At 43.6% G+C, this 27,531-nt stretch overlaps 1 protein-coding gene across 3 annotated transcripts in view; it reads left to right on the plus strand.

Annotated features, from left to right (window-relative positions):
- Nucleotides 1-374: 374 nt before the first annotated feature.
- MPPED2 (metallophosphoesterase domain containing 2) overlaps nt 375-27,531 on the plus strand; it is a 103,927-nt gene continuing 76,770 nt past the window's right edge. The window contains exons 1-2 of one of the 3 annotated variants that reach the window (XM_014884593.2): nt 375-449; nt 5,348-5,590. In XM_014884593.2, the coding sequence (XP_014740079.1) occupies nt 5,463-5,590 (128 nt within the window). In that variant the 5' untranslated portion in view covers nt 375-449; nt 5,348-5,462. Of the gene's footprint in view, nt 450-1,869; nt 4,456-5,347; nt 5,591-27,531 lie in introns of those variants that run through there. The other 2 variants (XM_088175261.1, XM_088175262.1) reach the window with 2 other exon arrangements.

The raw sequence follows: 27,531 nt of genomic DNA on the forward strand, positions 1-27,531 counted from the left end.
CGTGACCCCGGCAGAGCCGAGCTCCAGCCGCCTCGGCGCGGGGAGGCTGTGCCGCACTTGGGAAATGCAGCAGCGATCGCTCCCTCCCTCCCTTCGTGCCCGGGGGGGTGAAGTGCGAGGCAGCGGGAGGAGCCGTGTGTGTGTGTGTGTGTGTGCGTGTGCGAGCAGCGCCGTGGCCGCCGTGTTTCCTGGTGCCTGCTCCCTGACCCCAGTGGCAGCCCCGATCACTGCACCGCGCCCGCCCTCGCCGCCGCCCCGCAGCCGCTCCCGCAGCCGGACCGGGCCGGAGCCGGACCGGAGCCGGAGCCAGGGCCGCCGCCGCCGGGCGCCGCCGCGGGGTCGGGCGCAGGCTCTGCCCCGGCCGCGCCCCCGCAGCCCCATGGAGCGGCCCCGCTGCCCGCGCTGAAGGCATCCCCGACCCGCCCGCAGCGGCAGCCGGCGGAGGGAAGGTGAGCGGCCCCGGGCCGGTGCCGGGAGCAGGGGGGCACGGCGGGGGCAGCGGCGCACAAAGCGGCGGGTTAGAGGTGCCGTGTCATGGGCGAGAGCGGCGGGGGGGGGGGGGGGGGAGGCGGGCAGGAGCTCCGGCGGCGGCGCCGAGTCCAGCCTCCCGCAAACAATAATGAGGATAAACCCGGAGCCGGCCGGCCGCGCTCCCGCCGCCCGCGCCGTGACCGCCCGAGCCCGCCGGGTCGGGTCGGGTCGTGCCGTGTCGGTGCGGCGGCAGCGGCGCTTCCCCGCAGCCGAGGCGGCGATGTCGGCGGCACCGAGCGAGGCTGCCCTGCCCTGCCCTGCCGCCCAGGCCGTGCCCCCGCTGCCCTCCGCCGCTGCCCGGCCGGGCGCAGGGGCGGCGGGCGCTGGCGGCCCGGGGGCGGGGGCGGTGTGCGGGGCGGCGGGGTCGGGGCGGGGGGCGCGGCGGCGGGGCCGGCAGGGTAGGCCGGGGAGCATTGTGCTGGCTGGGGCCAGCGGGCGGGCGGCAGCGCCGAGGAGCCCGGCGGGGACCGAGCTGCCGGCACGGAGGGTCCCGGGGATGGGGGCGGGGGGGGGGACACGCCGCAAAAGTAAGGAGGGAAAGGCGGGCTGGTTCGGTGTTCCCCGGCGGAGTTGCCCCTCACCCTTTCGCCGGCAGAGAAGCCGCTCTGAAACCCTGATCCCGGAGGCCTCAGACACTTGGAACCTTCGGGGGGGTTGCGGGCGCGGTGCGGGGTCGGCACGGCCGGAATAAAAAGCAGCGGGCATCATCCCCCCCGGCCGGCCCCGCCGCGCTCGCCCGCGGCTGCTGTGGAGTTCATCGCATCCCTCCCCTGAGCATCCTCCCCCCCTGCACAACCATTTCGGTCCGTGCCAACTGCGGGGACGGGGGCGATGTGAACTTTGTGCGGCGCGGCACGTACGGCGCAGACAGGGCAGAAATGCCCCCCGGTGCTGCGGGGCGGGGGCAGGGCAGGGCAGGGGGCGCGGGGCGGGGGCTGCGGCACCGGCACACGCCGGGACGGGGCCGCGCCGGAGCCATTGGCCACCCGGAGCCATCAATCACCGGGGGGCGAGCCCGGCGCCCCGCGGGGCCGCGGCCGGGGCGGCCCGGGAGCCGGCGGCGGGCGGAGGTGGGGAGCGGCCGGGAGCCCAGGTACCGAGGGTCGGGGCGGGGGAGCGGCGGGGTCCGGACCCCGCTTCCTCCGGCGGACTCGATGGGCAGCTGGAGCCCGGAGTTGTCCGCAAACTGCGGCGCAGCATCTCGGGGAGCGCGGGGCCGCTGGCGGATCCCCGCGGGGCCGGGGGCGCCCCGGGAGCTCCGGGGCAGCGGGGCCGAGGCGCGGCCCCGGGCGGGAGCAGCGCGCCGTGTCCGTGTCACCGCGCCGGCACCGTGCGCGTATCGACAGAAGGTGTTGACACGGGTTAACCCTTCCCGGCTCCTGCCTTTCAGCATTTTCTGCGGCAGCCCGAGCCCAGCTAGAGGCAAATTTTTGAAATTCAGATGAGGAAGGCGTAAATATTTTATTTGGGGAAATGGGTTTTTCGCGTGCCTTCGTGTGCATGTACATACGCAGAGCTCTTGTGAGTGCTTCTCCGTGCAATGCAATGTTGTATTGAAAATGACTTACCTGTGCAGATTTCGTGGCGGTTTTTTGACAGGACGGCAGTGTCCGGGTTTACAATTAGCTGCACCTAAGTTTGGGTCAGCCCTGTTCCGAATAAGTGCCGGTTTATACCTGTAACACTGAGCAGATGTGGTACAATGGCACATCTCCCTTCTTGCTGCCGGTACAAACACACGCTGGAAAAGGATAACAGCCTGTATCTGGGAAAATGCAACATGCTGAAAAGTCATCAGTTAGGTTTTTAATATTATCATTCTTACTTAAAACTGCCTCGAAAGGCGTGGAAGATATTACACGTTGCTTTACTTGATAGATGGGAAAATAATCCAACTTTTATTTTTTTGTACTCATCTCCTGTGTGTAACCTTCAAGTAGTGCTCATAGTTGGAGAAAGAAGAATGATAGCGATTCAAAGAAGTCTTCTTTTAATTTCTTTTTTTTTTTTTTTTTTTTAATCTTGGGCCTAAGATACATTTGTTCTAAAGTTTTGAAGTGTTCATCTTCTTCTATTTTCTTCAGAGACGCTCACAGTAAAGAAGGTAATAATCAGATACTTCTAATAGTTGAGCTGTAGTACTCTATGGAGTATTAAATGGAAATTAAGAGAATTGACACAGAAGCCAGCTTCAAATGATAATGTTTTTAACCCCCAGTCTGGCATTTGTTGTTGAATTTCATTTTAAAAGGACGCTCTGCTCAGCTTAGTCTCAATTTTAGTAGAGATTTATTTTTAGGATTAAAGATTAGAACAATGGGAAGCAATTGCAGCTTGTACACTTATAATCTTACTGAGAGTCAACTTAAAAGTATTTAATACAGCTATTTAAGTGTCCTCTTGTCATTTGTTTTATGCCAGTTAGTTGTAATTTCTTTCTGTACCACGGACTGTTACAAACATTGTAAAAAATGCCTATTATCTTTATGTATAATTCATTCTCATGAACAAATTAGATTTTTCTTCCATGAGTGAACTATAATATGAAATTTAATGTTCTGACCTTTCTTATGCTGGGTTGCTGAAAACAGTGTCATTTAGCTTTTCTGAAAGCCCAAGCATATTTTTGTTGTTGGTTTAATGCATTGTTTTATATTGTTGCTTTTAATTGCAGAGAAAAATAACATTACACATGTAGTTTTCACACTACTTCTTAATATATGCAGGCTGTAACGTTCTTGCAGTGTAAAACAAAAAACTCTATTTTTTTTCCCTGGGAGCTCTGATGGCCAGCATTCTCGTTAATGACAGTCATTTCTCTGGCATGAAGATGTTTTCATTTGTATTTACTTTTCAGTACAGGGCAATTATGCTGCTCTGTGTTGTGCACTCCTCGTAGCTTCTATCTCAAAAGAACTGCAGTGCTTGGAACAGGACTGCAGTTTGAAGCAGGTGTTGTGTTTTACTGTTATGCAAAATAACACTAAAATATAATTGTAAAGGAAATTCAGGAAACAGCTGCAAACTTGGCTGGTAACCACTACATTATGTGAGCAGTTGTTGCAGCATCTTACATCGCATCTAGCACAGCAAAGATTTGCTTCAGCAAAGCTCACCGGTGCTCACTTTTGCTGCTGAAACCTTGTTCTCATGAGAGAGGTCCACGAGGTCTCACAGGGGAAGACCAGACCATAACCACAGTTACAATGCTGTACCATCCCTAGTGCCAGTTTTTTAATTGGTGCTTCATGTTATAGTTTAATCTTATTTTTTTTTTTAATATACCTTTTTCCTTCCAATGCTAAAGAAGATGAAGGATAGAACCCAGTTACTGGAATGAAGGTTGCAGAATGCCTTAACCCAACTAACATATGGAAGCCTACATAGGCCTGAGGTGGTGAAATAGTAAAATAAATGGCCTATAGCGGGCCATCTGCCATTTGCAGAGCGTTTTCATCATGCTTCATGCCAAACTGGAAATTAGTCTTTGTATTAAAAATATATTTTGAATACAAATCAAAGATTTCAAATGCTTAATGTTACACATGGCAAACACATTTCTATCTGGGAGCTAGAGAAGCCCAGGAAAACTGCTCTGGAAAAATATTGCTTAGGTTGATGCTTAGGGCTCAAATCATTCTCTTCTCTTTCCCATCTCTTTGTCTTCCCAGTAAACGCTGAATTACTTCTGTAAAATACACTCCAGATACGAAAAGTCCACTCTTGCATGTGGCAGCTAAAGGGAAGTATTAGTGGGTTCCCAGTGTGGAGATTCCATGCAAGTCCTTGCAGCTAGCACAGCGTGTCCCAGCTGAGGATCTGCCTCATAAGCGGGGCTCTTAAAGAGTTGCTCATCTTGAAAGTATTCTTGGAACATCAGCTGATCAATTTTCACAGAGTCCCTCTGAAAGGAAGGCAGCTGAGGTATCCTCCGTTTATTGACTGAAGAAATCGAAGCTCAGATTTTGCACAAGGAGCTCAGCAGAGCGTGTTTGGGAGGTTTCTGGATACTGGGTTATGCTAATATTACAGCACACATCCAGTCCTAACGCTAAATGTGCTTAAGAGCACTCTGAAGAAGCGAAAGACAGGGATGTAGAGAGAGGGAAGAGCCTTTTTCTTTCATCTTATGCAGAAATATTTATGTGTGAAATCACGCTAAAGTCAGATAAATCACTGCTGTCTGGTAACAGTGAATCCAAACCCGTTTCAGTGCTAGTGAGCTATAATATGGATGTTTTGTTAATATTGCCTAGATACTCGCCTTTCTCCGGGCACAAACGCTTTGATTCAAAGGTGTTTGGGTGTACCTTTTGCTATCCAATTGTAACATATTCTTTACATCAGGTTCTTGTATGTCTCTCAGTTGTTAGTGTTCTAAAGCTACAGCAGCGCCTTGAAAACAAGTGTGCATATTTGTGGAAAGTCATTTGTCCTTCAGGAAGCTGGGTCCACTTGTGAGTTTTCATGGCTGCAATTAACACAAGATGTTATTTAAAATAAAGCATATGAAATTGGGAGTATTTAGCTGGAGCTTTCAACACAGATATTTTATTCCCCCCTTCCCCCACACCCTGAAGATAAAGCCTTACTTTAAGCATTCATCCTTTGGATGTGTCTAATGATGATGGAGTTGGATGATGAGGTAATTAAAAAAAAAGTGAATAGTAATGCGTAGAGAGGGGTGATGGGTACATCATGAATATAGAAAAAGATCTCAAATCTGAATGGAAATCAGGAGAGCGTAGAGTAATAGGTGTGTGTGTGTTTACATCTCATGGCTCATTGCAGCATGTGCTGCTTTCTCTCCTGGCAGAGGTCACGGAGTTGATGCGGAGCTGTTGGGAATCGGGAGCTGCCCGGACCACAATGCCCTACCCTGCCCCTGGCCTTGGGAAGTTGTGAGCTTCTCATGTCCATAAGGAGGAAGGATGGCTCATGGAATTCCTTCACAAGGCAAAGTTACCATAACGGTGGATGAGTACAGCTCCAACCCAACGCAGGCGTTCACACACTACAACATCAACCAGAGCCGGTTCCAGCCTCCACACGTGCATATGTGAGTATTCCCGACCTGTGCCTGCTGTGTGCCTGCTGTGTGCCTGCCTGTGCCCGGGACAGGGGACTGCTGCTCACGGAGCGGGCTGAAAGCTGGGAAATGTGCTTTTTCACAGGAGCTAAGGTGCAGCATGGTTATCGGGTCTCACCCGGGGTGTCTGGAGCTGGGAGCCGAGCTCCATCCCCTCCTGGAGCGGGCTGAAAACTGGGAAATGTGCTTAGCTATCCACGGGAGCTGAAGTGCAGCATGGTTATCGGGTCTCACCCGGCGTGTGTGGGGTTGGAAGCCGAGCTCCATCCCCTCCTGGAGCTGCCTGTGCCCCGGGCTCCGTGCCCCCTCCTGGGTGGAGCTCGGCCCGTGTTCTCAAGCTTGTCACTTTACTGATCTGGCTTTAACTCGCCTGAGGGACCCGTTGCTTTCAGATTTAAGCTCCTTTCCCCCAGCGCTTGCACTCAGGAGTGAAATAGGCCTAATTGGGACTAATTGTCCCCCATCAGTGAATCCTTTGTCCTCCTGGTTGCGAGTGGAATGTGGAATGCAGGTTCCACTCGCAACCTGCCGCACAAAGGGGCCGGGGGCTGTCCCGGAGCTCCTCCGAGGAGCTGCACATCCTCTCCCTAAAGCACAGCCCTGGCACAAACCAGCGAATCCATGGCAAGTGGGAAGCTGGAGGTTCCTTCTCCCACCTTGTTATTCCTGGGCATTGTGGCACCCGGGGTCGGCACCTGGGCACAATGGGCTGCTCGCTCGGCAAAGAGCTAAGTACCAGCTTCAACTCTGAATTCCCTTCCCATTGTTTAGTGGGGTTTGATCTTTATCTGTTATTTATGTGAAGGTTCTTTTTCTTGGAGCATTAGTAGACTGAAAAGCACGTGAAACTAAAACAAAGCCGACATCTCTTGACATCCTGCGAGCCATTGTTAGGCAGGGTTTTGAACCATGTCCCACTACTGAATTTGATAAGGATTTTGCATAATAAGGGGGGAAAGTTGTATGGTACTTCATTGCATTTTTGTTATGTAGAAGCCTGCCGGAAGAGTCACAATGTAGGAGTTCAGCACCTTCTAATAGGATTTCATGTGGTTACAATGTTCCTAAAGGCAACTTTAGGAAGGATGCTGAAGAGTGTCGTGCATTCACTTTTTAAGGTGGAAAAACTTTCCATTAATTACATTTGATTTATTACTACCATGATGACGTAATTTTGATTTTAGAAACATTTCCATGTCTTGATTCAGATCTTTTCAGACCTTTTGTTAGCAAATTTCTGTTGCATGTTTTGCACTCCCGGCTGTGCTTCTGACTGACATTAAGTACAAATCTTCTTTAGAGAATGAATTCAAAGCAAACAAAAGAAAATCAGAAAGCAGTTTTAAAGAACCCCTTCCTATTGACATTAACTTCAGTGGGAGCTGAATTTAGGACTAAGCGTGGTGTTGAACACTGTGGAAATTGTTCGTGCTTTGTTTAAAAATCTCACAAACGTACAGGCATTCCTGTAAGGGATAGTGTATCTCTTAAATGATACTAATTTGATGGGTGTCTTGAAAGATACTCGTTTGGAAAAGCTGTGTAGTTGAAATAAGAACTGAAACTTCAAAGTACGGTACAAAGTGTAAGTATTTTAAATATTTTTAAACTTAAATACTGCAGGTTTCTTAAAATCAGAAGTTTGGTTTCAGCGGAGGGTGTGGCCACAAAAGGGAGATCAAAATTTTGGAAAATTGGAAATGAATTAGTGTCAGATTCACAGTGGGAGCAGAGACAGCAATGCTCAAGTGCAGGAGGTGAGTTCAGGTATAGGCCTGGATAGCAAATGACAGATTTTAGAAAACCTGTTGAGAAAGAAAAGAGGAGATTCTACCAGGTGGGCAGAGGGAAGCAAGGAAGTGAAGATAGGAGTGTGGTGTAGAGCAGTAGGATTGTTCCTGGGGAGGGGAGACTGGATTATGTGGTGGCTTCAGATGGAGTCTTTACTTGTCTTCTTAATGTATTGTAATGGGAGTTTTGTGTGTTTATCTGAGAGAGGTTGTCGTCAAGTGAGAAATCTTAACAGAAAATTGGTAAAAGCAGTATGAACAAAGAAACCATCATCTTTTTACCCTGTTGTATCTCTGTTAGTGCCACGTTGCTGCAGCCGCCAGGGTTGATTGGATTTGGTTTTTCAGTCTGCTTTTCTTTGTTGCTGTCTTTTAAAGTAATGCGTGTGTGTGGTTTGTTGGTTTTGTTTTGTTTGGGTTTGTTTTGTTGTTTTTTTTTTTTTTTTTCCTAAGAGGGAGTTTGAAGAGGCTTTATTCTCTAGTGAAAAATTTATTTTAAAAATCATGGGATGAAGAGAAATGAGTAAAGCAACATGGGAGCTGAGTTTTGTGACGTGTATGTGAATAGCAGGGCAATCTATTGCTGCAGGACCCTGCTGCCTGCCATAAATCAGTAGCTGGGTGCAGTTTAAGGACAGTGTTCTTTGCTAAAGGAAATATTGCTTTTAGAAGTAATTTCTTTATGGATATGCATCTTCGTGTCCAAAGGTGAGAACTGGTTTTCTTGGCCTACGCTGAGCCATTTACAAGGTCCTGTATCCTTTGGGCCTGACTCTGATTTCACACAGAGTGGAGGAATGGAATATCACCAGCATAAATCTGGTGAGTGAGGCACTACTGGCAGTACTTTGCCTGTTCACGTGTCCTGGACTTTTTCTCACACTTTTATTTTGTGCCTTCATGTAGTTCCATCAGCTGAGATTGAGTTCTCTTATCTTTATATGTATTTTTATACCAGCACTCCTTAGTCAATTTGTTTAAGCTACTGTCAGGTAAACAACAGTATATTTTACAGCTCCCTTTGTTTGGGCTGGCAGCAACAGCAGTTTTGTCAGTATAACTTTTGAATCAGTTTGTCCAGCCATTTTATTTCATTTAATTTCATTTTATTTTATTTCATTTCTCTGCAAATTAATGTTTAAACAGGTATTCTGAGGCAATTTTTGCTGCACAGTTGTTTTGCATAAAGGGATGTAATTTTAAATATTATTTTGTCATCTTGAAGCAATGCTTCCACCCACAGGTTTCATTTACTTTCTGTTATAAAGTGTTTGTATTTGAATGCTTTGTCCAATTAATGTTTATTTTCAGTTAGTTTTAATTAACTGCATCATCTTAGTTCCCTGCTTTCAAGGGCAGCTGCAAAATAATAAATAACAACTATAATATGCTTCCCTCTGCTTTATGTTGATTATTATTCTTTTGAAACTTTTCATACTTTCAGGTTTTTTTGGTCAAGAATTGTGACTTACAGAGTGAAGTGCTTCTTGCTCCTTAGGTGTATACATGTGTGTTTGAGGGGTTTTTTGGGGGGGTTTGATTGTTTGTTTCTTTGTTTGTTTGTTTTTAAACCAAACCAGCTTTTAAGCCTGTTTATACTTTTGAAATATTCTGTAGGAGGCTGCTAGCAGTGGTACCAGCAATACTAGTGAGCAGCAGTAGGATGCAGCCTGGGGACAAATTCAAATGAAAAACTGCTTCCTTAGGTTTTAACCAGACAGAAAAATCTTTCTGTTTAGGTACAACACCCCATTTACTTGCAGGGGGAAAAAAAAGGGAAGGGTGAAATAAACCTTGTGCATGTGTTATGGAAAATGCCCCTTTGGACAGGCTGAGGATGAGGGAGTTTTGTGAAGATAGAATTGCTGTAGTCTGAGCTGCTGCAGCCTGAGCCTTTTCGAGGAGTTCTTTAGGTTTCCTCTGGTCTCACCAGCACGGCTTGGTGGTTTATTTTTAGGGTAGTTTGAATACATGTTAACACTTTGTTATGGTTTAAATTCAATAGTAGGGGAGTAAGAAAGATAGAGGTTTCTGTGCCAGAGCAAAAGTCCTCTAAATAAGTTTATTCATGCCTGGAGATACATTTTTCAATCTGTAACTATATAATTTTACTGCCTTTTCTGTACTGGAGAAATCCCCCATGTGAATATTCTTATTTTAAAACAAAGAGTATAAGCAGAGTTTTATATTGGTAGAAGTATATGTCTGGTTGAATAAAGTACGTGAATGTCTGTGTGTAAATGTGTATATATAATAATAATAATAATAATAAAAACACAGCTATTTGTTCATAGAAGAAAAAACTTGCAACTGTGATGAAATCTTACATTGTTAGAACTCAGAGATCTTATTAGACTAGTAACCTAGAGGGCGAGGATCTTGGGTTTTTTGTTGTTGTTATTTTTGGGGTTTTTTTCCTTCTTTTTTTTTCTTTTTCTTTTCTTTTTCTTGGGGAAACCATCCTGCATTTAATGGGCTTTATAAACTCCCACTGAGATTAGTGGGAACTCATGCATTTGATTTGCAGTATTCTCGATTTTTGTTTCATGCAAGGTGTGTGATATTTAGCAGGAGGGGTAAAGAGTTGGCATTAGCAAAATATGAACTCATTTGACAATTACAGGAAAGTGGATCTGGTACCTGTAATATTATTGGGGGAGAGTAAGAGATTCAGTCCTACACCAGCCAGCAGTACTGGTGTGTTTCAGGCTGTTTCAGCTGGTCCTGGTGTGGCAGTGTTGTAGTTTGGCTGGAAGTTGTTGCTCTGGCCATTAATAACACTTTTTTTTTTTTTTTTTTTTTTTTTTTTTACAAAAGCATCCACAGCTTATGACCATACAAGTTTCTTTTCACCACTTATTTTTCCAAAACAAACAAACAAACAAATCGGTACTGTGAGACAATCAAGTGGCATTTAAGCTGTGTTAGTGAAAACAGGAATACTGGGAATGAGGGCACCTATTCTGCCACAGGGATTTTTTCCTGGGGCCGTGGCTCACCGAGCTTCCCTCGGTGCAGCTTCAGTCTCCTGTCCCTGGCTGCTCCCTCAGGATGTGCAGCATTTCCCAGCCTGGCGTGTGCAGGAAAACAAACCTGCTTTTCTTTCAGCCAGGAGCCTTTCAGGCCCTGCCCCGAGGCTGCTGAGCTCTCCCTGCAGCCCTGGTGAGGATTCCCTGAATCCAGGGAGGGACACAGAGGAGGTGAGAGCCCTTCAGCTGTCCCAAAATAAAGTCCCCCACTCCAGAAGAGGGCCAGGAATTGATTGTGCCTTGTGGCCCTTCTGCCACAGAACAATGGAAGCCACGTGGCAAAGATGCCAATTGTAATTGCCATTAAGAAAACTCTCTGGCTGGTGCCTGTGTATGCTTGTGTGAGTGAAGATTTCTGCTATCTTACTGATTTTACGTTGTTCAAAGTTACTTGTGCAAAAATCTAAGCAACATGCAAGTTCTAAACTTAAATTTTATGTGTCAAATGAAAATAACTTTTTGAAGAAGCTACACTTATTTGGGATGCTGGAGTGTGGAGCATACTAAAAATGTTCATGCAGTGGTGATGTAAGGCTCAGGAATTACAGTTTTATTATTAAAATTCAAATTTAGGCCCTTTGTGTTTCTACAGTGCAGTCATCATATGCTAAGCACTCTTGAAAAAAGGATTAAATTTCTGACCTTCTTTTTGTCGTTATAAAAATGAATAATACCAACCTACTTTTAAAAAAATGCCCTGACATCCCTGGAAGTCCAATGCTGTTCAAGTGCCAGTATTATTATTATTATTATTATTATTATTATTATTATTATTATTATTATTATTATTATTATTATTATTATTATTATTATTATTGTTGTTGTTGTTGTTGTTGTTATTATTGTAGGACAGGTTTAAAGTAATTTTTTGGTCACCATTGCCCTATTATTACTGTCTTTGCACATTGCCCTGCCCTAAGACAGAAGCCAGGTCTGGTTTCAATTGGTGCTAAACCCTTTCCCTCTGTGCTGGTGGCACCAGGCTGCCAGAGCAGTCTCTGTGCCCATCAGAATCAATCCATCAGTCCCTCCTCAGCCTTCTGCAGCTCCCACGTGCTGTGTGAATGAGAAAAGCTGTGCCTGGGGTTACTGGCAGGGCTGGGAGGGGCATCCCTGGTCTAAGGAAAGGCTTCAGTGCTGAACCTGCTGCTCCCCAGCTGCTCCTGCTGCCCCTGTGCCACACGCTCTGCCACCTGCCCAGGAGTGCTGGCAGAGCCTTCTGGAGCCTGCTGCATGGGCTGGGACACTGAAACAGTCCAGCTTACAAATGTCCTTGTAGTGGGGTGGGCTTTTTGGTTTGGTTGGATGGGATTTTTTGTTGTTTTTAAATTTTTTGTTGTAGTTTTTTTCACCAGTGAGCTACTTTGAGCAATCTCTCTTGGTGTAGCCTTACCAGCAGAGGGTCCCAGGGGCTGCCAGCACAGGGGGCTGGCACTGTGCTTATGGATCCACCAGTGGGCAGGGATAGAAGGATGGGGATATTTGTTCACCTTTTGTACAGAAATAAGACTGATGAAAATTTTCGTTGATGAAAATGTGCTGTTAAAACACTCTGTAGAGTTAGTCTGGCTGCTCTTGGTAAACCCTGAAAGGGAGAAAAAAGGTTTTGGGGTTCATGTGTGTTGCTCTTTTATGCTGTATTAATCACTCAGAGAAGCCTTCAGGTAACAAACACTTTATCTGTAAGGCCCCATCTCAGTAGCTGAGGACTATAAAAGAAAATTTTCATTACATGATCTGACTCTATGCTGTAGTGTTAACTGTGAGGTTCATTTAGTGCTCAGTCACACTGAGAGCAGCTGACTTGCACTTCCATGTTTATGTACAGCACACAAATGTGTTCTTACCTTTTGGGAGATGTGTGATGGCATCTGACCCAGGAATGTTTTTTGCAGCAGTGGCTTCTGCCACAGTACCTTGTGCTGGAGGGAGGCTGCTCACCAAGGAAGCTCTTTGCTGTGAAGTAGTTTGACAAAAAAGGTGGATATATGTTGAAATCAGGATCTTGTACTGTCACTGGAAACTCGTTAATGGCTTTTTTTAAAATATCAGGGCAGTAGGGATATTGCTGTGGAAGCAGCAGATTCTTGCTTTTATTTAGTGCTTGAAGGGTGAGATACTCTGTGAAGCAACTTTTAGGGCATAGATTTCCAAACAGAGGGTTAATAACTAAATTTGCAGGCCCCGCACTGCAAATCCTGCTGGAGAAATTTTGGCTTTTTTTTTCCCCCAGTGGCAGGATGAGGCTGGTCTTCCCTGACAGCAGTGATGAGGGAGTCTGTTCTCTTTGCCTGTGACACATTCCAAGGAATAGCAGCTACCTATCACACATCTTGCTCTTTTCTCTTACAAACCCTTGCTAGAGTTTTGTGTTGGACAAATAAGCAAAAGGAAAGCCCTGTAAACAATGTGAGTTGAGATGTCTATGTTATATGTTAAACTATTCTATGCAGCTTGCTTATGTTTGATGCAAGACTATTTCAGAAGTAATTGAGTGTTGGTCATGAACATTGATTTTTTTTTTTTCTCAGTGTTGGCATGGTAATTTTTTGAGTTTACATTTCTGATCTTGAGCTCCCAGAGGTGGCATAATTTTGGAGTCAGTTGCCTAACATTGGTATCCATGCAAGAATTCAGAAATGGAGGGCTAGTATGTCTCCCTCTCAAAGGAACACTTGAACAGTTTGGTTTTGAATTCTGTAATATGCCATAAGCCTTTGAGAAAATAACTGCTTTTAGGCACAGCAGAAGTACAGTGAGGCAGGGACATGCCTTTAAAACTCGGATCTCTGAACAGTTGAGTTTGTCAAGTTACTGCTGGGAAGGCACAGCCCAGCCTGGTGTTGGGATTACCTGCATTCCCCCAAGTGACACGTGCTGGCAGGGAGAGGAGAGTGCCAGTGCTGGGTAGGAAGTTCCCCGGGTCTTGCATGGGAAAATCATTCCCTTCATAATTCACACCAGGTTTTCCCAAGTCCCTGGAGTGGATTTTCCAGCAAGTTGTGAGTTTTGGTCCTTGGTGCAATGACTTCTTGTTTCCAGTGGTTTGAATCATACTTGGCATGTGCAGCTGTAGTTTTTTTATGGACTGCAGCGAGGCTGGTCCTGCTTGCAGAGGCCTGATCGTGGCTCTCAGGTCTGTTCTGTAATGTGAACTTGCAGAGCAGTGCAAAAGAGCCTGTCTGCATATATACATGCACATATTCCATAGCAGGTATTTCAGGAGATACAAACAGCTCGTTTGATGGGATTTGGAAATTCAAGTCTTGCCCATTTACTTTCAGTTTTGATGTGGGACATTAAAGTTGCAATTTTTAGATGGTGTGGTTGTTTTTAAATAGGAGGAAGTTGTGCCTGAATTATGGATTTGTTTAGGCTGGATTATCAACTCCAACCATTAATCTAGCACTGCCAGGTCCGTCACAATATAAACCAATATGTTAACTGCTAGAGATATTAAAAAAAAAGTCCAGCAAATTAAAATCACATAAAATAAAACAGCAAACCTGTGCATTTAAAACATGAAGTCAAACTAATTCTGTTTCGTGGTAATTGAGACTAGGCTCCATTTAATGGTTTTTATTTTGCTGCCTTTTTCAAACAAAAAGTTAGGGTGGGATAATCTTGCACCCAGTAACATTCCTGGAGCAGAACAGAAAACGGCGACTCTGGATTCCAAACAATAAAGTTTAGGTACCTGGCATTGCAGTCATTTTATTTCTCTCCTGAAGAGTTGACCATAAAGCTTGGTCATAACCTCGATAAACCTGGAGATTTCTCCCAGCACACGAGCTGTATGTATCCTCCAGCTGCTGCTGAGGCTTTCAGAGTGGGGCAGAGAGGATGGCTGGAGAGCAGGTCAGCTCCTAATCCCCAAATACACTTGTCCTCTTCAGAACTGGTGGATCAGGCCCATTTTATTTCTGCTGCCAGCAGAGTTCACCTGTGTCCTCTCCACTCACTGAGAGATACTTGCCCTTATTTTTATATGCCCTATTTTATAATGGGCATATTTTCTAAATTTAAACATTATGTTGAGGGGAGTGACAAATAAAAGCCCAGCTCTCTCCTGTTTTTACTGAAAGATTATTTAAATTACTGTGCTGTGTAGTGTCTTTCAAGGTTTGTTTTTGTCACAGGTTGTGGATTTCATTTTCCCTCTCTTCCTTGCACCCTGGCTGACATTAGGGCTACAGAGATTCTGCTGGATGTTGACAGGGAAAAAACAGCAGCAGAGGCTTCCTTGCAGCAGAGTCTCCACTTACTGTAGTGGGCATTAACTTATATCCAGCACATTAGACTTAAAAGCACACAGCCATTAAGTGCAGCACTGCCTTCCCAGGAGGGCAGCAGATGGAGAGAGGCTGGGGGAGGGCAGAGGAAGGAGTGTGATACAGGGACTTGATCTGATGTATGTGTAAGCCAGGAAACTTGCTATTTACCACGTTTACAATTTCTCTGGGATAAGGAATTGAGTGTAGTGACTGTGAGCATGAAGGTCAGCACATTACTCCTAAATGTTTGGCTATTGCATCAGTTTATGGGAAGGAAAAGGTGCTAGTGCAGTATATCTTCCCTCCTGTTCCTTTTATATAGGGAGCACAAAGAAAAAAGTCATTACTTTTTAATTACTCTAGGCTTCTTTGTTTCTTGAAGCACATTCACTTTTGGCCAGCAGTGAGCATTAACAATGGGTTATTTGCTTTCCTGTGAATGGTGAAGTAGCAGTTTTGGGGAAATTAATGTTCAGAATTAAAATTTCATGTCATCCAGCGTATTTAATAAATAGGAGCCTTGTCCTCTACTTGTAAAATGCAGTGATTGGTGACATCATTATTGCTTCCAATGGGAGAGGACATGCCACTTAAAAATACCAGATTAAGTGGCTCCCTCGGTTTTAAGCAACGATTCTTCCAAGGACTTATTTTCTCTGGTTGTTAGCAATGTACATATAAGATTATGATAATTGACGGATATTAGGGAAGAAGGAAATTTTGTCTTTGTGGTGTGTTTATTTTGTAAATTTACAGTCATCCAGGCATTCACTTTTCCTCTTGGTGGAAAGAAGTGAATAAATTAAAATTAAATAAATACACACTTACATATATATATAAAATATATATAAAGTGGATGTAATCTTTTAATTACTTAAAAGTTTTTATATCTAATTGTTTCATTTTGATTATATCTCTCTTGACATTAGTTTGATTTTCCATTGTCTTGTTTGTTAAACAGGATTCTTTGCAGCTTTGACAGGAAGGCATGTTTGCAAGAAGAATTAATTTTGTTCTGCTCTTGATACTATTCTGTACCTTTACAGTTTCTGCTTGTGTGCCCTCTTTGAGTTTTTGAGGGAGAGTTATGATTCAAATTGCAACTTGTTAGATGTTTTGGAGGTTATTTTAATTGTTTGTATAAAGTTCTGAAGACAGTTTTTCTCCTAGAAATGCATAATGAGACTGCACAGATCAAATGCTGTAGTAGGAGTTTCAAACGCCCTCTGAGAATTAAAATGCTGATGGTAATACTAGGGGTGGTAAATGATTTTTTTTGTCCCCTTTTTTATCTCCACTGTGACCTTTGGTGGTGTTCTGCTCAGCTACTCTGCATGGCTGCTTTCTGAGAGTGCTGCTGCCTTAATGGAGGGATCACACATGCTGTTCCTCTCAGAACCTGACACATCATCTTGGCAGCAAAACACAGACCTTTAATGTGTGCAGTTTTCATTTATTGTTGGTTATCTGTGGCCGTGAGTTCTGTGCCTTCGAGAAGACAGGTTGGTTTAAAAATGATTGTATGTATGTATGTAGAAGGAAGACCTCATTTTCTTTGAGTGAGGATAGAAAGGAAATCCCTGGTCTCAAGGAATTAAAATAGTCTCTGTTTAGGGGGATTTTGTTTTGTGTTCTGGCTCATTCATTTTAGATATCGTTATTACACAGCATATTTTCCTGGAAATAATCCTTGCATCCAGCCTAGATTGTCAAGAGAAATATTACTTGAAGCTGAAAATTAATTTTGGATCACCTGGCTTCCTCGATAATCCATCCATACAATCATTTCATACTGTCAATATTTTCAGTGAGTGTTCCTTTCAGAAGCTTTTACACATGTCATTCTACAGCATGAGAAGGATCTCTTGTGAATCATCCCAGTCAGTGAAGAGTTAAAAGGTATGAACTGAAACCTATATAGCTAGGAAGTTGGTAGAGGTTTTTTAATTGATTAGCTCAAATTAAATGGGGTCCTAGAGAAGATTTGGAATAAGACATGACAATTTTCTGTATATGTGTCTATAAAGAGACAGTGCCATTTCTTTGGGTCCAGATACTTTACATAATAAAATGCAGGAGGAATGTATTGGAGATAGACCCATGCAGAATAAATGGAAGTTGAGAAATGTAGAAATTATCTCAAATACCCAGAAATAACCAGAGATGAGATGTTGGCCTGAGGTGTAGTTCTTAGCACACCTTGCACCTGCAGCTATATTTGTTACAATTTTACTGCCTGCATGTGTTTAAAGACTTTCCTGCCCTAGCACAAAGAGGAGCAGTGTGAAATATATCACAGTATTGCTGTGGTGGCAGTGTTGGAATCTGTCTTTCGTGTTTGTATGTGTTTTTTTATTTTCCTAACAAAAAGGTTTTTTAGATTTCGAACTTCCAGAGTTGTTTGCATGGAGGTGTGGCCATGCTGACCACTAGGTTGCTTATAGGAATTAAAGCAGAATTCTCTCTTGTATTTTGTTGATTTTTGTGGGGTTTTTTTTTGTTTTTTTAAAGGCATCAAACAGCTGTCAGTGGGGTAGAATTTCTGTTTGTTTAGTGTGTTATTAGATAATGAGCTCTAAATGAAAAATCAAGCATCCTGCTATCTGTCCTGAGTCATCTAATCCTAAACAGTATGCTCTTCATTCATACAGCATAGACAGTGCTGACAGGTATGTTCAAAGAATTTATGGATTTTTTTTTTCCCCTCTCTATTTTCCAAACAGAAAAAGACAGAACTTTAAAGAGTTAAAAAGTTAAAAATGCTGATTCTTTGATAGTATAACTGCAATAATATTATGTATCAGCTACATCGGGAGCTGCTGCACTGGCCAACCTTCTGGTTTTAGTAGCCTCCCAAAAGCTGCAGAAGAAAATTTAAATGGAGCATGAAAAAGTTTCTTGAACTGCCTTAGTTTGCAGTTAGTTTTTGCTTGAATACTTTGACCTGAAGCAGTGATAATCAAGAATTCAGGTGTATGGATGGCTCTGTCTGGGAGAAATACAGAAGAGAAAGTAAAATGTGGGCTGTCTCAGGTGGGTGTAGTGTCAAAGCAGTGAACTACACAGGGCACAGCAGAAACCTTTTCCTCTTTGCCTTCTGCTGCTGCCTGTGTGTTTGAAACCCATTGCACAGCTACACTTGTATTTTCTCTGGGGAGCCTTGGGACTGTGGTTTGGATGTGTCTTCTGCAATGTGTGATACAGCTGCCAATTGACCTGGCAGCTCAAATTAAACTAGGAGGTCAACTGTACAGAGGAAAAAGGAACCATATTCATTAACCCCCATGTATCTTTTGGTACTTAGTGAAGGTGGTATGGGTAATTACAGAAAAGACTTGAAGCCAAATTGAGACATTTTAGTAGGTATTTCCCCCACTGTGAGACTCTGACTTGGCAATGGCACGGGGGGACACCAGTCCACATGTGCAATTTAAATGGGTCTGGATTTTGCATCATAAATATGCACCGGATGCAGGGGAGAAAACCAGCACGTTCTCTCAGGATGCTGTTAGGGCCAAGCAGAATCTCATTAGGGACAACTTCAAAGATCAGTTCCTCATGTCCATAAAAACAAGTGTAAATTATCTTCTGTGAGCCTGCTGTTAGCAGTTGCACTGTTACATTATGCATGTAGCCTAGGCTGCACATGGTATCAACAAACTGCACTGGGTTTCATTAGGGTTTCATTTTTATGCAAGGCATGGCAACTTTGCTATTTATTGTTGTAGTTTTGGCTAATACAGTATTTGACTTAAAATTTCCTGCTGCATTAGCTGTTAGTAGTGACACAGTGTCTGAAAAGGTCTTTTAGGGTTGTGCAGTGCCTGTGTTTTTTATAGAGGAATGGCATACAGATAGTTCCCTGTATTGACAGCTTTAGTTGCTTTCTCATTCTTCTGCTTCCTGCACTTAGTGAGAGGGTGGCTGATCCCGACCCTCTTGGAATGAAACTTGAAGGAGCTTTCAGTGATGCTGCTCTGCAGCACGTGATTTAAATGTTTATGAAAATGATAAAGAGGGTAGAACTTCAATGCTGTGTGCTTTCACTGGGTCACATGCCCTATCATATACATTTGAAAGGCCAGCTTGTAATTGTTGCTGGGGAAATGTTTTGCAGTGCTGAAATGCAGCCTCTATGCATGGAAGTTTTGTGACAAGTTTCTATGGGATCAAGATTTTTGACATTGCATTGATTGTCCTTGCAGAAACAGTTAAGATGCCATGGAATATTCTCCTGAGCTATATTGTTAAAAAAGGAAAAATATATTTTTATATTTTTATTTTCCTGTGGTATTTTTGCCTTTTTGGTACGGTTTAATCATTGATGAAAGAAAGCATTGACTATCACATCTAGTCAAGGCTTGCCACTGCCTTCATGTGTGATGTTAATCTTCTGACTGGGCCAGGAATCTGATTTGCACAATGATTTCACAAAGACCTGCACCTTGGAGCTGCTTTAAGTTGCTCCAACTAAGTTCTGTTGCAACATTCAGTGTGGCTTGAGTGTGTCTGGTTCAAGCCACTGTTGAATTCATCATGCATTCATCATGCCAAGAGGCTTGTGGAGCACTGCTTTTAGGAGAGCTCTTTTGCCCTGCGTGTTTGGAGTGGTGGTGCTGCTCGCCCTCGCTGCTCTGCTGTGCTGCTCCGTTTGCCCACGTGTCTGTATTGTACATGTGGCATAATTGGGAATTCAGAGTAATCCCTGGAGTTGGATGCCCAGTTCAGCTCTCCAGCCCTGTTCACCATCTGTCCCTGTGCAGTTGTACTGGCACAACAGCCTGGAGCAGGAGCTGGGCACAGCAAGAAGGGACAGGGAGCTGCAGAGGCTGGCACTGTTGTAGGAAGGTGAGGTTTCTGCTCTGCATCCCTGCACAGATTAGTAATGGCCCTGTGTTAAAGTGTGCCTGGGAGCAGTTTGTTTGCAAAGGTGCTCCAGAGCCACAGCTAGGAAATGGCTGCTTCATGTTGTCTTGGGGTGGCAGATGGTTTAGAGCTCACTGTGTAGGTGTGAAGTGCAAGGGTAGAACGAACCCACGTGAGACTTTTGTGTGATTTCCCAAAAAGACATCAAGAATTTCCCAACGTTGTTCAAGGTTACAAGAATAATACGAGATAATTTCTACATCCTGAAGGAGCTGAGTGCACCTGTGGGGGATCAGTGAGAATTTGAGTTTCTGTGCTTTTGGAGTGTCAAGAGTGCTGAGCTGCCAGCTGTCCCCTGGTGTTGCCACAGTGGTGATGATGCAAGGCACGGGTTGGTGCAGGAATTTTGCACTGTGGGACAGTGTCTGCAGAAGCCCAGAAAGGCCAATGTGTTTGTCTCAAACACCCATAGTCAGATGGCTGTGGAGACAACCAAGGGTTGTTGGTAATAATTAATACACTGTGAGAAGGAACAGGATGTGGCTGGAGATGGGGCCATGCCGAGGTAGGCAGCACTTTTCTGGGACAAATATCCTTGTTCTGGTTCCTGGAGATAAGCACAACACAAATGCAGGAATGAGATTCAGAATGGGTATGGACTGTAGGGGGGGAGAACAGGACTGCCAAAGACCCCCAAAGACCTACAGCCCATTTCCAGAAAGGTCTGGAAAAACAGACTGTGCATGATAACTAATTTGCATAGAAAGTGAAAAACTTACGTCCAGGATGAAGAAATCGATATAAATCTCTAATCTATCTAAATATAAAATCTATATAATCTATATAATCTATAAGAAGGTTCCTCCTCCCCCAGTGCCCAAGCCTGGGAGTGCCCCAGAGTGACTCTGGAGCTTGCCTGTGCTGAAGCCTTGGTGGAGCTGTGGGCATGGTCCCACTGCAGGTGCAATGAATGGAATGAAAGGGTAGCATGTCTTCCACCCTTAAAAACCCTAAATCTCGGTTTAGAACTTCTACCTGGGGCTCCCTGGAACAAAGGGCAGTTAATCTGAGCAGAGGCCAAATGTGCACTTCAGTGCAGCTAGATTACTTCTAATGTTAATCATGTTAACAGATCTGCCTAAGAATGACACAGATTGTGATGGCAAATCTTATAGTCTTGATACGAAGTAGCCTGATAGAGAAAAAGGATGGAGACAAAAGTCTTGCTACTTCCTAGGTTTAGGTTTTTTTGGTTTTAGATTTTTTATTCTTATAAAAACATTGACAAACTTATTTTCTCCAACAAGCATCAGATTCTAGTGCAGAGTTGTCTGAATTTTAGTGGAATTAAAAAACACCACGTCCTTTGCTTTGGAAAAGTTGCTGCTGCTTCAGCTGTGTCTTGAAGTCTAATGAGCTAAAAAACTTCCTTTAATTTTTTTTTTTTTTAACCGAAAAGAATTTGACTGAGGAATCAAAACATTCCCATGGTGTATATTTTTTGTTTCTACATGTGTCTGTGTATGTACATGTACATATAGCTCAGGTAATCAGGTGATGAGAAAGTTTGCATGCAGTGAGAGTTTGTTATTTTTTGGAAGCCTGCTTCCTATTTGCATTCTCTTGACTTGGATTTTAAAGCTTTTAAACCCCCAGCAGGGTTTGTTATCTTGCTGAGGAGTGATCAGTTCCATCAGAAGTTCAAGACTGTGTTGGGAGGAAGCCTTCATTTAACATCATTGTTTAGGTCTGGCTCCCTGTGTGCCCCTGGCAGACAATGTTTGAGCAGGCGATAAGATAAGAAGTGGCAGTGATAGGCACGCTGCAGGGTTACTGGAAGGGCATGGAGCAGCCTGGCCAGGGGACTTGAGAGGTCTGATTCTGGGTTATAATGGGTGATTGAAATGTTCTTCTCATGGGGTTGGCAGTTAATGTGGCATTCATGTCAGTGTGTCCCTCAGGAAAAAATGAAGTGGTTGTCGGAAAACAAAGAAAGAGCAGAGTCTGTAAAACTGGGCAGAGCATCATTTGGTTTTTTGTGTATAGCATGGTCACTTGGTGCTTTTACTGCTTAAATAACTACATGAGACCATGTGAGGATACAGTTTTGCTCAAGGAAAATATAAAAAGAATGAAGTAACAGAGAAGCCTGGATGGTTAGGACTGAGATGCTGTGACTGGAAGGTGTGAAGAAGGTTGTGAAATACAGCCCCTTAGCACAATTAAGAAACTCCAGCCAGGGCTCTTATTATCTCACTGTAGTAAAGATATTTGCTTTACCTTTTTTCTTTCTTCATTCGTTTTGTTTGCTTTTAATTTGTCTGTTTAGAAGAATGTTTTCCATCCAAGCCTAATGCCATCTCTAACAGAAGGAGTCATCTGGAAGTCAAACATGCAGTGCAAGATCAAACTGTGTCTGAAGATAGAGAAAACTCTCATTAGACCAAGGTCGTTCTTATTTTTGCCTTAATAGGAAAAAACCCACCCCACTTACCACTTGTGAGAATGGCTGTGTTGATCCAGCAGGCAGATTCTGCAGAAGGGAGGTGGCCATGCCCTGGTGCTCCTGTTGCTTCACTTGTGCACAGACTCAGCTGCCCATCTGATGAGCTGAATCCGCTGGTGGAGGGGCCACACAGCTTCCAGGACTAGTCCAAGCCAGCAGCCACAGCATGAGAAGGGGCAGGTGGAGCACAGGAGAGCAGGGATCAGGTCTAGCTCTGCGTGGCTGTTGTGTGACTCCTTCCTAGGCTGTGGAGCCTCAAGCCTTGAGGCACAGTGCTGGCCCCAGGCAGTAGTTGGAGCAGCTGCTCTGGGAAAAGGACTGGGAGGAGGTTTGACTGAGCCCATGCCTGGTAATGGTGGTTGGGAGGATGTGAGCTCCAGTTGCAGGTTCTGGGTTAGTGGGAGAGGAAGAAGGAATTACCAGACCTGTGGGATGGATGTTAAAGGCAGCTGCCTCGATAGGCTCCCTGATATGTTATCTGCCATGAGTCAGAGACTCATTGGTGAGACACTCATAAAAGAGAGAATCACATGCTGAGAATGATCAGGGAAAATCCAGGGCACAACAGGTCTTTGTGGTTAACACTTTCATCTGTTTTGCTTAGCAGTGTGAAAAATGACAGCGTCGTTTATGAGTTCAGCAGCACTTCCCATACTTACTTCAAACTGTAAAAGTGGCTGCACATTGTATTAGCCTCAGAGTGCAGCTCTGACATCTGTTAACTGGTGGCAGGCCATACATAATGTCCCAGGGCTGAATTCCCTTTGTGCCACACTGCACTGGTCCCTCCACACTCAGGCACATTCCCATCACGCTTGGACTGGAATTCCCCTTTTGCCATCAGGCTGGGAACTGAAAGAGTGAGTGGCACATGCCACAAGTCAGAGACCTTGTTAAATTCCTGTGAGGTTGGATTCCCTTCAGATACTTGGCTTGCCTGAGCTGAGCACAGCAAGGCAAACCCTGCTCACTGATGTCTTGTGCTGCTGGTTCATACATCTGGCAGGTGGCCTCAAACTCAGACACAGTTCAAAGGCAAGCTTGTAATTCAGGCTATTCTCTGGGCCTGCTTACTTAGCAAAGGTCAAGGGCAGAGCAATTTACTGGATCATGTTTGGTGGGGGGTGTGCACAGCCTGCCTTACAGGGACAGGTATTGTGACAGTGAATGTCAGCGATCTAAGTGAAGTGATTTTGCTGTTTTGCAAAAAATATGCACCTGTGCTTGTTAAACTAAGTTGTATTTGCTGCTCTCTTGGTGACACACTGTAAAGGGTATGTAGCTATCAAGCCATAGTAACAGCAAAGTATTACTTTGGTGAGAAATGGTCTTTGGGGAGATCGTGATGTTTCAGACAAGAAAATGTCATTTGTGTGGGTGAGATGAGCACAGCTTTTTGGAACTGCATGGTATTCTCCTCATTAGTTGAAGGTGATTGTTATTTAAAAAATCTATCATGTTATTTGACAAGGAGAGGAATAGACGTGGTTCTTCTTACTGTGGGTAATACTCACACTATGGAAACAAGCAAGTGCTAGAGATGGTTTCTGAAGCAAAAGTAGTCACTAGTGGAAAGCCTCTGAGCATGTCACCATTCATTTTCTACAGCAACATGCAGGCAAAGCCCTCTTGGTGGAAGGATTTAGAGCAGTTGATTTTCCAGAAGGTAGATAGACCAGAGCTTTTTAATTCTAGAAAGACATGGTTTTGGCCTTTAGGAGTATAGTTAGTCTCAAGTCTTCAGAATGAAGGAGCTCAAGATTTTATAGGCTGGAGTAAAGCAGTAGAGTAGAGCTAGATGGAATAATGAATTGCAGAAGGGATTTCTGGAACAGACTGGAGTATCTTTCTGGTTTCGCCCTTAAGGGCCGTGTTCATTATGAAACAGTCTCTAAGTCTGCTCTTGATTGCCAAAACGTTTGGAGGGAGGAAGGAGGAGAAAGGTTGCAGGAAATTAGTCACTTCAGTCAAAGAACTGAGAATCTTAACTGCTAACTCTGTATAATATAGGTGACTGTGACAGTTTTGATGTGAACTGAGTAGTTTCACTTAGCTCACATTCCTGTCCTATTATGGTCACTGTGAACTTTGACTTTATTGACTGCAATAAGCACCAGCACAAGCAGCCCTGGTGCTGTGCAACTGGAAATTTCACTGGCCAGAATGCAGAAATGTAAAGAAAAATAACAGCCCAGTGTATCTATCCAGATGTAAAGATAGAAATGGTTCAGACAGCTGTTCCCAGGCTTTAACAGTTGCATGCTTTTTTAAGTGTTTTTTTTTTTTCTTTTTTTTTGTCTCCTTAAGCAACTTCGGGAATTAGCCTGTTTCCTTAAAAACTACCCTACTAGTTGTATCTGTTACAGAATGTTCAGTAATGATTTTTTTCCTGCACTCATAGAAACGGTTTTTTCTTTTTTCCTCTGCACTTCCCCATAGCCTTGCAGGGCTGTGGAATTCTGTTGTAGTCTGTCCCTGGATCTTTTCCTGCTCCTTAATGGATAAAGGCAAAAGAACTAGGATTTCATTTACATGCTGAGAAATATGACTGTGGATGGGTAGGTGGGTGCAATTTTACATGTATTCTTAGTCAAAGCAAAAGTGGTTTTGACTGTTAAACTAAAAGCAACACACTCAAATTAGTATAGCTGAGTGCCCTGATATTCCATCTATTTATGTGTTTTGGTTTTGCCAGTTTCGGTTTTATTGCTATTTTTTCAAGAAGTTGAAGCTTTTCTGAAGTGTTTTTTTTTCATACCTATTAAAACCATTTAATTTTCTTTTCCTTTTAAGTACTAAGAGGAATATGAAGATGAAAATCAATACTGTGTGTCCATATAAGGGAACTGATTCAAGACAGTTCCTTCAGAAAAAGGCTGTTCTGCAGCTGTTACTCAAAAATTCCTCTTGGTGTGGACAGTCACATTCTCTAGGAAAAGTGCTTAAGCTAAATCACAAAGCAGGCCTATGCCTAATAAACAGATTCCCCAGGGAGCCATAAAGGGAAAGCAGTGGCACTCTTAATTCACACAGCCTGGCTTACTTCAGAGGACCTCCTCTTCTCAAGCTTTGAGAAACCAGAAGATAAATAAAATCTCATGTATAAAAAATAGATGTGCAGTTTTGGGGTGGTGTTTTTGGTGGTGTTTTGTTTTGTTGGGAGGAGGGAAGACAGTGGCTTGGGGTTTTTTATTAGTTTTGTTGTTGTTTGGGTTTTTTTACCTCATGTCATGTGGGTTCTGAGGTATCTTTAGCTAATTTATGACAAATTTGGTGGAATTAATCTCTGTGTGTGTATGTGTGTACAACAGACTGTGTGAGCTTAAAGGCTGCACAATTCAGTTTCTGCCTCCCCAGCACCCACAACAGAATGCATTTCACCCACCTTGGTTATTCCCATCTAAATGTGAAATGATGGTTTCTATTTGTTCTGCTGCAGATAGGATGTGTTGTGATTTTTGCATGTCTAATTGCACTGGCTGAAGTAATGAAATTCCCTCTTTTGTTTTGGAGCATAATCAGTGAGATTGCATTTGCATTGCTTATAAAATGAATCACGTAAGCGAAATTACATTGCCCACATCTCATTCTGTATCATAAAATGTTATGTGGTGCAGTTTGTTTTCCTCCTTCCCAGAGCTTCTCATTGTGATGTTCTTTCTCTAAATTTCAAACTTCAGCTATTTGCCTTTTGTACTTGACATAGAAATTACTTTCTGCAGTGTGCTCCTGCATCTGTCATGCCAACTAAAATTTTAGTAGTGTGCAGCATCGGGATTCAGGAGCAGCGAGTTCTCAGAGCTTTCAAGGGCGATATTGAAAACAATATTCTATTGCATGTTAAACATTATTCAGTAGGTCTGTACAACTAGCCACAACCTCTGAGTCATAGGTGGCAATGCCTTACTACCATTCACAGATAGAAGCTGTATATTGAGAGGTTTCAGCTCGTTTAGCTTTGGAATTGTCTTGTAAAAAACACTGAAATCAAAATGATTCTGTTGTTCTTCCCTCTTTTCCCCTGCCTTTGTTGCTGGCACAGAGGCAAAAGTAAATGTGTTTTTAAATTGAGTTTTCTGAAAGTATCCCTGAGGTAAATTTCTATCTTGACTATAATTCATTCTTGGATTTATTTGATTTTTGGGGATACATCTTTGGAAATAAACGGTTTAATGCAATAAGAATAATTGCTTACTGCAGAAGCCAGTAACAGTTCTGATAAATATGAATGTCCTAGATACTCCCACAGAGGACTTTTAAGTCATTAATTTTTATTATAGAAGTATAGGCAAAACGCAAATGTTCTTAGATAACCTGTAACACTGTGGTTGCCCACAAACACTCTGCCTATTAACTACATTATTGATGAAACCTCCTGATTGTATATGCAGCACTGCTTCTTGTAATATTGTATAAATGTGATGTGTGTCAAATAAATGCCACAGACAAGTTAAAGTGATGGTGCAACTAAAATAGTCAGTGCTGGTTTTCATCTGTGAGATATTTTGTATTTTCTGTAAGAAGACAGTGGTTCTGAGTTCAGCAGCCTCTGTCATATATAAGTACTCATGGAAAATGAATGAGAACACCAAATAATAAGAAAGATTTGAAAAAAAATAAAAAGAGGGAGAAAACAAATCAGAATGAATTGTGCATTTCCGAGGAGTATCTCCAGCTGGAGTTGCCTTCGTGCAGCTTTCTGCTAGGAAAGACATGAGATGGTTTTTTTTTTCTGCCCCACCTGCTACGGCTTTATCTATCAAGCTTTTTCTCACTTGAACTAATGTTTGTATCTTGAAATATTGTGGAATGTATACTATTTGACCTGAGGTTTCCTTGTCATAAGTTATTTAATACTGGAGAGAGAGAGAAAAGGCGGAGAGAGCTTGTGGTAGAATCTTCCTAGCTGGGAATGTTTGGCACAGTGTTTTACAAATAAAAGAACCTGCTTTCAGTATCTACAGCCCAGCCCTCTGCAGCCCCTCCAGCCCAGCCACCAAGGAATTGCAGCGTTTTGTTGATTGAATCCAGTTCTGTCTGGGGCTGGATTTCTTGTTAGATGTGTGTCAGGGAGATGCTGTTAGCTGCAATGAAGACAATTGCACTGGAAAGATAAAGGATAGAAAGATTAAAGTGCAAAATTCTCTCCGGGAGAATTTAAGCCCAAAGTTGTCGCTTATGTTTCTGTGTCTCCATCAAAGTTTCTGTGTAAGGCTGAGAACATATCTTAAGAGCTATTGTTTTTTGGCAATTAGATGGGGTTTTTTTTGTGGTTTTGTTTGGTTAGGCTTTTTTTGTGGTTTTTTTTTTTTCCTCCTTTGCAACAAAGAAAATTATATAAGTATATATTTTTCTGTATACGCTGGGACTGATTCAGATCTCTCACTAGTCTAGATCTAGAGTTCAAATTCCCCTTAAGACAACTGGTGTCAAAATTTTTTGCAAT

This window comes from Sturnus vulgaris, chromosome 18 (assembly GCF_052056855.1).
Source record: "Sturnus vulgaris isolate bStuVul1 chromosome 18, bStuVul1.hap1, whole genome shotgun sequence".
Lineage (NCBI taxonomy): Eukaryota > Metazoa > Chordata > Aves > Passeriformes > Sturnidae > Sturnus > Sturnus vulgaris.